The 14913-nt window shown below is 37.0% G+C and overlaps 1 protein-coding gene across 1 annotated transcript in view; it reads right to left on the bottom strand.

The window, feature by feature from the left end:
• The window catches only part of MALRD1 (MAM and LDL receptor class A domain containing 1), a 779242-nt gene that overhangs the window by 165295 nt on the left and 599034 nt on the right, over positions 1-14913 (bottom strand). Inside the window, exon 33 of the mRNA XM_047865740.1 lies at positions 3336-3537. Coding sequence (XP_047721696.1) covers positions 3336-3537 — 202 coding nt within the window. The remainder of the gene's footprint in view (positions 1-3335; positions 3538-14913) is intronic.

Here is a 14913-nt window from a genome sequence, read left to right as displayed (position 1 = left end):
GGTGCTAGAAGATGAATTTGGTAGCAGTATAAGTGACAGTAAATTAGATAAATCAGTTATGCAGCCATTATGGAGATTCCTGTGAATAATAAGGATGCCTTGAACTAGAGTTTGGGCAATAAAATGGAAGCAGGGGGTGGGGTGCGGGAAGAAGGCAAAATCTATAGAATTTGCTGCTTGAGGTGTGTTTAGACTAAGGGAATGAAGGGGTAAACACACACACACACACACACACACACACACACACACACACACCCCAAAACAAAAAAAACTTATATTCTTATCTTCCCTTCCAACCCCAATCCAGGACAGCACACAGCACATTCTCAACAAACACTGACTCAATAAAGGGCAGGCCTGCTCAAGTTCACAACACACTGTGCAGTGATGAGTCTTCTCTGACTACAATGACACCTCTGCTTTCACCTGCCGGCCCTAACCCCTGAAACCTCCTTAACTGCACCCCCCCTCCTTCTCCCTGGACTCTCTCCCTCTCTTGGTCATTCTCTATGCATTCCTTCTGCTTTCCTGATCCTCTTGTACAAATCCAGTCCTGATCATAAAATGGCAGGTTTGGAAGGGACTTAAGAGATCATCTACTTCATTTTCCTGATGATAAGACATGGTCTCAAGAGCTAAAATGATTTTCTCAAAATTATACATTTAGGCATGCTTTAGACTCATGTCTCCAATATTTTAGTCCCTTTGTCACCTCTCCACCACTCAATACATGTTTGCTCCAAATGTCAGATATAACACTTTAGGTAACTACTCTCTCCATACCTTCAAGTAGATCCAATGAGGTTGCAACTGTTTATTTGGTGGTGTTGCACGCTCCCTGGCCTGTCACTATGGGGTTCCACATACTCCCATTTGAGAAACATTGGTTTAATGCAGGATTTTCTAAAAACATCTGCTTGAATCAACCATGAAGCACTGTCGTAAAAACTATGCCTAGAGATTCTGGATTTTGGATGGGGACGGGGTGGGGGGGTTGGTGGAGGCACTTCTTTTATAGAAACGTACAGAAAGAAGACAACTTGTGGTTTAATGCCAAATGTCTCACTGTTTCTTTTTTTAACTACCCTTGAAAGTATAATCTGTTCTGTAATATAGTAGGCAACAACCCAATTATACTGACGCAAATATTAGAGATCCTGCTCATACGATCAGTTATAACCATTACTGTGATTATTTAGAATACTGACGTTTCAGCCCATGTTTCCTACACCTTGTGATGGGTTCTGGAGATGAAACAGACATGTTTCTCCTGCTCTTGAGGAGCTCAAAATTAGTCGGAAGTGATAACGCATGTATGTGTACGTACATAAATGCATGTTTGCATGTGTGTGACAAGAGCTAAGAATAAGTAGGGGAAGGAAAGAAACGGAAGGAAGGACAGAGAAGGCTTCAATGGAATGGTGACTGGGAGGAGCTAAGAATAGAAATGACCAAGAACATTTACTGTTGGAAAGACAGAGGTTTGTTTTTGTTTGTTCCCTCAGACACATGGTGACAACAAAGAGTGTGGTTGTGGATACAGGCACATTTGCAGGTGGAAAAGAGGTTTAAGGGAGTTTGTTACAAACGGCAGTTATTTTCTATTCAAAGGATACTGGAACATTGGCAGAGTGAACAAAGTTCAAGGGAGCAGCTGGGAGATTTGAGAATTGTTGTAGAAAAGCAGTGCCAGGAATGGGAAAAAAGATGTGTGTGGGACCCTGGACTGCCCAGCTAAGGTGATAAACCAACATTTTTAATGGCCTCAACAGCATGACTAGCAGCAGCCTGGAAAAAACAAAGGGTTATAGTAACCCAGTTTCGAAGACTGGTAAGGTCATTATGACTGAGAATGACATAGATACTCTTATCAGAGTATTATTTATACTTATAGTATACTTAATAGATACTTATTTATCAGAGTTGGTCTGATAAATAAATGTGTTAATAGTATATATACTATTAACTTATATAGTATACTTAATAGATACTTATTTATCAGAGTTGGTCTGATAAATAAATGTGTTAATACATGCAAAGTAGTCAGCACAATGCCTGGCACATGATTAGAACCCAAATTTATCTCTAAAAAATTGGACATAAAATAATTCAAAGTGCTGACTGACAGTGGAATTGAGATGTTGGATCATTAGATCTGGGATTATTAGCGGGAAAAGCATGAAGAAGCTGTTTTATTGGGGGGGCGGGAAGCAGGAAGTATTGAGAATCTGGGATTATATTTTTTCTTATTATGCCGGAAAACAGGTTTAGGAAGAGTAATCAGGAAGTAGAGGATATAATGATCAGATGAGATTTTCAGCCCTAAAATTTCAGATGGGATGATAGGACCCAGGATGTAAGTGTGGGAGCTGGTTATGGAGGAGGAAGACTTATGAAGGTGACTAGAATTGAGAAGGTTAATATTTCACATAGGCTGAATAACCTGGAAGGTGAAATTGCCCAGGATTTAGGTTCCAGAGAAAAACTATTAGAAGGATAAGAACCTATATCTGTGGCCTTAAAAAGAAGAAACGTTTTTACGTTTTTAAATTTAAAAAAAACTTTTTTTAAACTAATCTCTACACTCATTTGGGGCCCAAACTTACAACCCCAAGATCAAGAGTTGGATGCTCTACTGACTGAGCCAGCCAGGGATCCTCAAAAGAAGAAACTATTAAATAGTTCTATAAAAATAAAATTTTGAAAGAGGCATAGCATAGCCATAAAGGCAATAACCCTATTATTTAACTTTGAAAATCTGAAGACTTTATAAACAACATATGGCTACTTCAGTGGGAGCGTCGTAAACAGCAGAAATTCAGATTTCAGTTCAGGGAATTATTTCTTACAAAAAGAGTTACTGACAAGATTCTAGGATTCTTTATGCAATAAGGAATTCTAGAATTCTAGATTGTACAGTAGAAACACTGAAGAGAAGGGAAATAGCCTAGAGAATGAGGGAAAGTGAATGTGGATGGAAAAGATGGTTTGGAAGACGATGGGTGACCAGAAGCATCTTTACCTTGTATACTATTGCGAACATTCAGAAATAAAGAAAGCAGACAATAATGCTCTTTTAATAGAATTAACTTTCCTCTATGTCTCTTCAAGAACTGTAATTGAAGTAATTTGGTTGCCTAGAGGACATGAAAACTTTATGGTTAAGCTCATTGCCAGAAAAACTTTACCTCCTACAACATATTTTGTTCTTCCTTCAACGGATGAATGGTACTGTACCTGGACACAAATGTTATTCATCAGGAATTCCCAGTTCTTCTATATTTAGATAGTAAAAACAACACTTGCACATCCCATCTACTGACGAAATTACTCACCTCCAAAGACACATTCTGGGGTGAAAGAGATGTCATCAAGGGCTACAAAAATGTCTTCACTTCCAGCCAAATCAGCTTCAAATGCCACTTTAAATGCACTGTTACTAGAGAGCGGTACATATCCATACATCCAACCAGTTCTTTTATTTCCAATCACTGACCACACCAGGATGTTCAGCCCAGATTCCTCAATGGTATATACCTAATAATGGGATGGAAAAAAAGAAAGAAAGAAAAGAAAAGGCAACTCTTTATGGTTTGCATGTTGTACATATATGGCATCCTGGTTTAATGAAAGAATGGAGTCTGGCAACGTGACAACACAACACCTTGACTATGATATTTCTATCTGTACATAAGGGGATTACAAAGTGAGTTGTGTTTTCTTTAAGTTGTTAGACCTTCGTTTGGTTTGGTGTTGTCATGTCAATTTCCGTGTATCATATTAGGTATGGCCAAAACCTAAACAATCTTAAGAATCTGTAAGAGCTGGAGAAAATATTAAACTAGAATTTCTCATTGCTAAAGGACTTCGTCCATGTTTCACTGAGGTTGTTTTAAAAGAAGAGAACGCTTACAGTAAGTGAACATGATCGTATACATATTTATGTATATGTACCTATGTATGTACATATACATACGCATTTCAGAAGCCAAAACAATGTGCAGAACATATTATTTTCACAAACAGGAAATCTTCCTGAATTAACTAACATCAGTATCTAAGACCTTTTTTTTTCAAGTGCAAGGACTAACATATTTAACAAATAAAAAGTGAAATAGCAATAGAGTTAGCTTTAAAACCAACCACCATGCCAAGTCCCAATAATCTTTTTAAACTGTAAAAACAATTCAAAACAAAACAAAAAAATGCCACTTCCTAGTGCTCTTCAAAAAAATCTGTATTTTAAACAACAACAAAAACAAGTAAGGTTGTAAACATATTTTTCTGTATTATCTTTTTGTACCTAACTTTCAGTTATCATTTCCCTAGAAATGATAGTTATATATATTATAGTTTGTAATATAATTTAATAATCACTTACACAACTTTCTTTTACACGGGAAAAAAATATGACCCAGAGGAAAGAAAACCCATGGACAGTAATTTTCTTCTATCGCAACGGTGTTTTTGTCCAATGACATTCCTCCCTACTAAAAAAGTCTTACTTTCTCTCTTAAGATCAAAATTTATCTAAAGATAATTTATCCTATAAAAGTTTATCCAAATTTTATACTACCAGGAAAAAATGATACCACTCATTCTGTTGCATGTAATGTTAATACTGGCATTCCACAAATATTCCCAAGAGCCACTAAATAATCTAGAGTCAGAAATTAGCACGGGGCTAATGTTCACTATTACAAAAAGTCTAAGTCTGAAATCCATAGATATTTATCCAAAGGATACAAAAATGCTGATTCGAAGGGGCACACGCACCCTGATATTTATAGCAGCACTACTGACAATAGCCAAAGTATGGAAACAGCCCAAATGTTCATCGACTGATGAATGGATAAAGAAAATGTGCCATATATATATATATATATATATATATATATATATGCACACAATGTAATATTAGTCAGTGATCCGAAAGAATGAAATCTTGCCATTTGCAATGACATGGATGGAGCCAAAGTATATTATGCTAAGCAAAATAAGTCAGAGAAAGACAAATGTCATATGATTTCACTCATATGTGGAATTTAAGAAACAAAACATATGAACATAGGGGAAGGGAAGCAAAAATAAAATAAAAACAGAGAGGGAGACAGACCTTAAGGGACTCTAAAATATGGAGAACAAATTGAGGGCTACTGGTGAGGTGTTGGGTGGGGGGATGGGCTAAAAGGGAGATGGGCGTTAAGGAGGGCACTTGCTGGGATGAGCACTGGTGTTACACGTAAGTGATGAATCACTAAATTCTATTCCTGAAATCATTATAACACTATATGTTAACCAACTCAGATTTAAGTTTAAAAAAATCCACCTCTTAATGGAAGCTAAAACAATAAAAAAATACATCAAGATGATCATAGACAAAAAAAAAACAGAAAAAATGGCCCAAGGTTAGGAAACATGAAAAGTGAGATCTAACATCAACAGTGTGGAAAAGCATACATTTTCTAGCAAAAATCACTTTTTATATTGATTCCTCAATAAGCGAAATAAGCTGAGTCAATATGAAAGGAATTTGGGTCATTTGAGTGTTTCCCATCTCACACATAAGCAAACACTCATCCCAAAGAGCATTCAGTTCAAGGATCTGGTGGGTACCTATTTCTAAAATTAAATTAAAAATTTTTAAAAAGAATTAAAAAGGTAAGAAGCTTCCAATTCAATATAATAACAGGACGTTACAAAATCAACCTAAATTGAACTGTCTCAGTCTCTCTCTCTCTCTTTTTTTTTCTTCATAAATCCTAGGCTACATCACAAAGATTGAAAAGGGGATGGTTTTATCTTATTTATTTTATAACTCTTTTTCTGGAAAAACCAATTTAGAAGATCAAATTACATGAAAATAAAACCCAATACTTCCTGTTTTTCAAAACCCTCGTATAAATGTATTTTATTAATATATCTATTTTTATTGTTTTTCATCTCATTTTTCTCTCTGCTTCCAGTCTTCTTCATCTTCAGTTGATCTTACATGCTCATGCCAAATTCCATTTCCTCCATCCTTCTTTTACTCTGCTTCTCCCAAATCCACCACCACATCCCTGCCTGTTCTCCCTCCCCCTGCGCCCCATCAAGCCTATCAACTCTCCAATAAACTTCAACCCCTGTCATCTCATTATTTCACCCTAGTATAGTCCACATTAATTCTGAGCAATTTCACCAATTCATTATTTAATGCCAGTGAAACTTTTTGACAATCCCATGGGCTGTTTCAACCGTAACATGTATTGTTAAATTGAATAATTGCATGTTATGTCCAGTGTTTCTGTAGCCACAACGGCCAATGGTAAAAGTAAGAGGATCGTGTAAAGACTCCAGGTAGTGATTTTTTTTTAATATGGCCAATGAGAAACCCACAAAAGGATAACATTATGTATTTCTGTCTTTCAATGAAAATAATGTTCACTGTCCAGAAAAATTGTTGTGATAACCATCAGCAAAATAATTATGTTTAAAAAACTTTTTAGGGGCACCTGCGTGGCTCAGTCAGTTAAGTGTCCAACTCTCGATTTCGGTTCAGGTCATGGTTTCACGGTTCCTGAGATCGAGCCGCATACCGGGCTCTGATCAGCTCAGCGACTGCTTAGGATCTCTCTCACCCTCTCTCTCTGTGCTCCTGAACCACTAGTGTGCATGCACATGCACACACTCTTTCTAAATAAATAAACTTAAAATTTTTTTTAAAACATTTACTTCTTTGAAAAAGTAGAATGGCTAATATCCTTGAAAAATAGTTTAACTTGTTCCTAATTTTATATTTTATTACACATGTTTTACTGAAAAACAATTTCTGTTGCAATAATAACTTACTATTTGAAATAGCTTCTCAAATCTGCAACTGGGACAAATAATTTGGCTGCTTCTATTTTGATATTCTAAATTTTGGTTGGATGCTTACCCACTGATATCATAATAGTCAACATTATACGTTATAAAACATTTTATCATGATTTTTATCACAAAACAAAATGGATTCAAAGAAATATATAAGCATATTATGTTTAGACATTATAATCAAGATATTATATTCAAAGATGATGTCATAGCTGAAACTATTTATGATACAGGGCAGGGAAAACTTGAAGAGAACTTGCTAAATCAAAACGCAGAATAGAATTATGTGTCATATACATACAAATATTATAATAATATCCAATTAAATTTATGTTAAGTTTTTTGAGGAGGAAACTCCTCCACATTTATTTAGGACAAGCATACCTTTGGAGGAAAATATCAACAGATATAAAGAGGTAATAGAAAATATGAGTGTTAGTAATTAAATTACAGGACAGTATGGAAATGAGAGAGAAGCTATTTCGATAATGTCCGAGTATGTAGGTTTTCCAGGTAAAAAAATTGGAAGAGTCCGAATAGTAGATTTTCCTGACGTTCCTCTCCTGAAGCCAGTCACAATCTCTAAGGGCCTACAACACAGAAGGTAGGCTGATGCTGACTTCAACTCTCTTAATGGACACTTCTGGATATTAGAAACAATTTATCTATTTCACTATATATTTATCTTATTGAAATTAGTGCATGAAATGCATACGTAAGATGAAACCTTGCCTATACATGGTCCCAGTAATTCCCAGCTATTCTGCTAGATGTCTGTTCATTAATCACCACTGATAGCACAAAGCAGTGAACTGAGCTACACTTAATCCATATCAGTGCAGTTTCTCTTGATTCATTTGCAAACACTTTAATTTATATAATAGAAGAAAGAAAAAATCAAAAGCAATGAAAGAAGAAATTTGCCTCAAAAAGAAGTTATAGGCTATAAACTCACTTAATTAAAGATAGAAATAATCCATATTAATGAGAATTTAGTACATTTACATACATTATGTTATGTGAACCCTACTACACATGTGGGCCTATTGACTGCCCTCTACAAATCTGGATTCGAGTTGTAGAGAGATATTAAACAATTCATTAGTCGTACACAGCACAGACTTACAGTCCTCCATATAGCATGTAAGGAGATTAGAAATCATCATTCCAGTCTTCGCAACAAGGAAAAGGCTGAGCTGAAAACCAACAATTGTTCTTAGATCCATCAGATAATTATTGTCACAGAGTAATCATGACCACTGCCCCCCAATTTGGGGAGAAAATAGGCAGACACAAAGAATCACAACTTACCAGGGCAGAAGCCCAGGCAAAGAAACTCCTGTGGGAACCAGTAGTAGGGTAGGAGAACCTGGACTGAAATTGATGAATTGCTGGACTTGTCACTATGGATAAGTTTCAAAGTCAAACATTCTTGAAGGGATCCCACACTTTTGTGAACTTGACTTCTAGGAGCCCCACCAGTCTCTCACATTGAAAATCAGAGAAAATTTTGGCAAATAAAGAGGAAAAGTAGCCATTTTGAAATAAACACAAAGCATTCTGTTCTTCCTGGCAAGACTTGCCCTTAAGACAAACTACTTAAAGAAAACAACCTCACTGGAGAAAAGAAAATACCTAATTCCAACTCCTGGTACCTTTCCAGGTGGGGAAAGAGAAATTCCAGCCACCTCTACCCTTCCTGTCTTACATCAGGAGTGGAAACACAAACAAACAAACAAACAAACAAACCAAAAACTGGAAAAGCAATTGTGAAGGAACAACCCACGGATACTAAAGGACTCACTGAGACCTAATCATAGGCTCCAAACTTACCAACACATGAGGAGGGCTTCTGTGTAAGAACAGGGAAACACAATGAAATAATAGCACACTGAAGGCCTTGTTTAGAAATAAATCTCTCTGGGAACCCCAAGATAACAGGGAAGACAAAAAGAAAGACAACAGAGGAAATTATAACTGACATCTATAGTTACAACAGAGAGTAAACATATCCTAACCTCTAGCCAGATACACATAAAACCTCACATAAAAGGCCTAATTCCTTCTACCCAGTACATCATGGCAGTCTGTCAAAAAAGACAAAAAACACAGTTTGAAGAGACAGAGCAAGCATCAGAAACTGGTTTAGATATACTAAAGACATGGGAATTATCAAGCAGGGAAGTAATACAAGTATCATTAATAAGATAAGGGCTCTAATGGAAAAAGTAGACAGTAGGCAAAAATACGTGGATAGTATAAACAGAGAGATGGAAACTCTAAGAAACAATCAAAAGGAAATACTGGAAATAAATAAAAACACTAAAAGAAATTAAGCATGCCTTTGATGGGTTCATCAATAGACTGCACACAGGAAAGAATCAGTCAGCTTGAAGGTATGTCAAGAGAAACCCCCAAATCTGAAATGCAAAGAAAAAAAAAAAAGACTGAAAAAAATGGAACAGAATATCTAAGAACTGTGGAATGGTTACAAAAGGTATAATATGCATAATGTAAATACCAAAAGGAGAAGAAAGAGAAAGAAAAGAAGAAATATTTAAAGTGATAATGAATGATGCTTTCTCAAAATTAATGACAAATCCCAAACCATAGATCCTGGAAGATCTCTGAACACCAAATATTTGTCTACACCTGGTCATATGATATTAAAACTGCAGATATCAAAGACAAAAGTGAAAATCTTGAAAGAAGCTAGGTTGTGGGGGATTACCTTACTTATAGAGAAGCAAGGATAAGAATTACATCAAATTCTCTTTAGAGCCATGCAAACAAAAAGACAGTGGAATAAAATATTTAAAACACTGAAAGAGAGAGAGAGAGAGAGAGAGAGAGAGAGAGAGAGAGAGAAAGACTCCAAATTAGAATTCTGTATCCAATAAAATTATTTGTCAAAATAAAGAAGAATTAAAATTTTTCTCAAACATGAGTTAAAGCAATTTTTCATTAGTACACTTGCCTTGCAAGTAACGTTAAAATAAATTCTTTAGAGAGGAGGAAAATGATATCAGTCAGAAAATCAGATCTACATAAAGAAGGATGTTAGAGAGGAATATATGAAGTTAATAAAATAGTTTATTTTTTATTATTAATTGATCTAATAAGTAAGAGTTTGTTCAAAATAATAATAGCAATATTGTATTCAGTGATTTTAGTTTTGGCATAAGTGAAATAAATGAATGGCAGCATATCTAAGAGATTGAAAGGAGGACTTGAGAATATTGTTTATAATGTACTTACACTACATATAAAGTGGCATAGTGCTATTTGAAAGTCGACCTAGATTTACAAGTGTAAATGCATACTGCAAACTCATGGGCCAAAAATTAAAAAAAAGTTAAAAAGTATAACTGATATGCTATGAAAAGAGAAAAAAAAAAGGAATCCTATAAAATGCTCAATTAAGACAAAAGCAAAACAGAGTGGAGGATGAGAAAGAAAGAAAGAAAAAAAAAGAATAGGAAGAAAAGAAAAGAAAAGAAAGAGGCAAAGGAAAGAAAAGAAAGAACAACATCTCCCAGTATAAAAGAGAAACAAATACGCTAGATATTAAGCCAAGTATGAATAATCACTTTAAATGGTAGTTTTCTAAATATGCCAATTAAAAGGGATTGTTATAGTGAATTAAAAAAAAAGACCCAACTCTATGTTTTCTATAAGAAACCCAGGTATCAAGGCACAGATAGATGAAAAGTAAAGGGATAAAGATACACCATGCTAATATTAATGAAAACAAAGCTGGAAAACCTATCTTAACTTTGGACAGAGCAAATTCAGAGAAAGGAAAATTATCAGGGGTGAACAGGGTATAACATAACGAAGACAGTGGACAAATCTCTAAGAAGACATAACAGTCCTAAATGTGTATGCAGCTAATAGCACATCAAATACCTGAGGCAAAAACTGGAAGAACTACAAGGAGAAATAGATTAATCCACTCATACAGTTGGAGACTTCAACATCCCTCTATCAGCAATCAGATCAAGAGGCAGCAAATCAGTAAGGTTATAGCTGAACTGAGCAGTATCAGTCAACTTTACGTTTGTAGAATACTTCAGCAACAGCAGAACTCATATTCCTCTAAAATTCACGGGGAACACTCAGAAAGACTGATGACATTCTGAGCAATCAAATACACTGTAGTAAATTTAAAAGAATAGAAATCATACAATATATGCTCTCAGATCACAGCGGAGTTTAACTAGAAAACAGTAACAGGAAAATAGCTGGGAAACCCAAATCTACTCGGAGATTACACAACATACTTCTTAATAACACATGGGTTAAAGAAGAAATTACAAGAAAAAAAACCTAAAATTATTTCAAACTAAATGAAAATGGAAGTAAAATTAATTAAAATTTTTGGGACACAGTGAAACAGTGCTTACGGGGTCATTTTATAGAATTAAGTGCAGGTAGTAGAAAGGAAGAAAGATCTAAAATCAAGCATCTGAGCTGCTTCTTTGAAAAGAGTGATAAAACTTCTAGTCAGGCTACCTAAGCAAGAAAAAGAAGATGCAAGAATAAATATCAGAAATGAAAGGGGAGTTATCTTTACTGATCCTGTAAAAAGATAAGAAGGGATTATTAACAACTCTATGTCCACAAACTCGATAAACTAGATGAAATGTTCAAATTCCTTGAAAAGGCATATCTTATCAAATTTCGCACAAGGATGAATAGATAATCTGATTAGGCCTATAATATTAAAGGAATGAAATGAATTATTTAAAGAGAAAGCACCAAGCCCAGACAGATTCATTGGTGAATTCTACCACACATTTAAGAAATTATACCAATTATCTACGATCACAACCACAAAACAGAAGCAAAGGAAACATTTCCAAATTCATTCTATGAAGGCAGTTTTACCCTAACATCAAAACCAGGCAAAGACATCACTAGAAATAAAACCTATACACTGAGATCTCATATAGATTCAAAAATTTCACCAAAATACTGGCAAATTGAGTCAAGTATTGTGTAAAAAAATCATAAATAACATTAGGCGAGATTTATTCCAGGTATGCTAGGCTGACAAACATTGGAAAATCAATTAATGTAATCTATTATGTCAGCAGGTTATAGAAGAAAAATCATATAATAATATTGATAGATGCACAAGAAGCCGATGACAAAATCCTATACCTATTCATGATAACAACTCTTAGGAAACTAGAAAGAGGAAAGAAGCTTCCTCAACTTGATAAAGAACATCTTTAAAGAACCTAGAGAAAACCCCATTCTTCATGGTGAGAAACTATACACTCTCCTGCTAAGATCAGGGAACAAGCAAAAACAAGTGCCTTCACTGCTTCCATTCAACATTGTACTGGAAGTTCTAGCTAATGCAATAAGAAAAAAAAAAAGATATAATGATCATGAACAAATAAAAATGCCTTTGTGTGCAAGTGACATGATTGACTATATAGAAAATCCCACAGAATCAATAACAACAAAAAACTCCTAAAACTACTAAGTAGTTTATAATAAAGCAAGGTTGAAGGATACAAGGTTAATATACAAAAGTCATTGATTTTCTTATAATCCAGCAATAAACAAATGGATTTGAAATTAAAAACACAATACTATTTATATTAGCACAAAAGTACATGATTCATATGAAGAGCATTATAAAACTAATGAAAAGAACATGGAAGGTCTAAATAAATGCATGATATTCCATGAGGCAGCCTCAATATTGTCAAGATGTAAGTTCTCAACTTGATATATACATTAAAATCCCAGTCAAAACCTCAGCAAGTAAGTGTGAGGCATCTGTTAAACTCTTTTAAAGTTTATAAGGAAAGACAAAAGACATACAACAGCCAATACAGTACTGGAGAAGAAGAAACAAAGTCAGAGAACTGATACTACCTGACTGCAAGACATTTTAAAGCTACAGTAATCAAGGCAAGGTGGACTGGAGAAAGAACAGATGAATTGATCAACAGAACCGAAAAGGCAGCCTGGGCACAGACCCACATATAGTCAACTGATTTTTGATAAAGGAACAAAGGCAACTCAATGAGGAGGATTAGTATTTTCAACACATGACATCAAAACAACTTATTCCAACTGCAAAAAAGGCAATCCTAGATACAGAACTTCCATATCTCACCCAAATTAATTAAAAAATGGCTTACAGACTTAAATGTCCACTGGCAAACTATAAAAATACTAAGAGATTATATAGGAGAAAATTCTATGTGGTCTTGGGTTGTGAGATGACTTAGCTATAAAACCAGTATCAGGACTTTCGGCAAGATGGCGGCTTAGGAGGACGCTGGGCTCACCGCACGTCCTGCTGATCACTTAGATTCCATCTACACCTGCCTAAATAACCCAGAAAACAACAGAGGATTAGCAGAATGGAGTCGCCGGAGCCAAACGCAGACGAGAGGCCCACGGAAGAGGGTAGGAAGGGCGGCGAGGCGGTGCGCGCTCCACGGACTGGCGGGAGGGAGCCGGGGCGGAGGGGCGGCTCGCCGGCCAAGCAGAGCCCCCGAGTCTGGCTGGCAAAAGCGGAGGGGCCGGGCGGACTGTGTTCCGACAGCAAGCGCGACTTAGCGTCTGGGAGGTCATAAGTTAACAGCTCTGCTCGGAAAGCGGGAAGGCTGGAGGACAAAGGGAGGGAGAGCTGCTGAGCCCCCTGACAACAGAGCTCAGTTTGGTGGGGAACAAAGGCGCTCGCCAGCGCCATCTCCCCCGCCCATCCCCCAGCCGAAATCCCAAAGAGAACCGGTTCCTGCCAGGGAACTTGCTCGCTCCGCGCAAACACCCAACTCTGCGCTTCTGCGGAGCCAAACCTCCCGCAGCGGATCTGACTCCCTCCCGACGCCACAGGGCCCCTCCTGAAGTGGATCACCTAAGGAGAAGCGATCTAGGCCTGCCCCTCCTGCCCCCGTGCACCTTGCCTACCCACCCCAGCTAATACGCCAGATCCCCAGCATCACAAGCCTGGCAGGGTGCAAGTAGCCCAGACGAGCCACACCACCCCACAGTGAATCCCACCGCTAGGAGAGGGGAAGAGAAGGCACACACCAGCCTGACTGTGGCCCCAGCGGTGGGCTGGGGGCAGACATCAGGTCTGACTGCGGCCCCGCCCACCAACTCCAGTTATACACCACAGCACAGGGGAAGTGCCCTGCAGGTCCTCACCACGCCAGGGACTATCCAAAATGACCAAGCGGAAGAATTCCCCTCAGAAGAATCTCCAGGAAATAACAACAGCTAATGAGCTGATCAAAAAGGATTTAAATAATATAACAGAAAGTGAATTTAGAATAATAGTCATAAAATTAATCGCTGGGCTTGAAAACAGTATACAGGACAGCAGAGAATCTCTTGCTACAGAGATCAAGGGACTAAGGAACAGTCACGAGGAGCTGAAAAATGCTTTAAACGAAATGCATAACAAAATGGAAACCACCACAGCTCGGCTTGAAGAGGCAGAGGAGAGAATAGGTGAACTAGAAGATAAAGTTATGGAAAAAGAGGAAGCTGAGAAAAAGAGAGATAAAAAAATCCAGGAGTATGAGGGGAAAATTAGAGAACTAAGTGATGCACTAAAGAGAAATAATATACGCATAATTGGTATCCCAGAGGAGGAAGAGAGAGGGAAAGGTGCTGAAGGGGTACTTGAAGAAATAATAGCTGAGAACTTCCCTGAACTGGGGAAGGAAAAAGGCATTGAAATCCAAGAGGCACAGAGAACTCCCTTCAGACGTAACTTGAATCGATCTTCTGCACGACATATCATAGTGAAACTGGCAAAATACAAGGATAAAGAGAAAATTCTGAAAGCAGCAAGGGGTAAACGTGCCCTCACATATAAAGGGAGACCTATAAGACTCGTGACTGATCTCTCTTTTGAAACTTGGCAGGCCAGAAAGAATTGGCACGAGATTTTCAGGGTGCTAGACAGAAAAAATATGCAGCCGAGAATCCTTTATCCAGCAAGTCTGTCATTTAGAATAGAAGGAGAGATAAAGGTCTTCCCGAACAAACAAAAACTGAAGGAATTTGTCACCACTAAAC

Source organism: Prionailurus viverrinus, chromosome B4 (genome assembly GCF_022837055.1).
Source record: "Prionailurus viverrinus isolate Anna chromosome B4, UM_Priviv_1.0, whole genome shotgun sequence".
NCBI classification, from domain to species: domain Eukaryota; kingdom Metazoa; phylum Chordata; class Mammalia; order Carnivora; family Felidae; genus Prionailurus; species Prionailurus viverrinus.
This window is presented reverse-complemented; position numbering and strand designations above follow the sequence as displayed.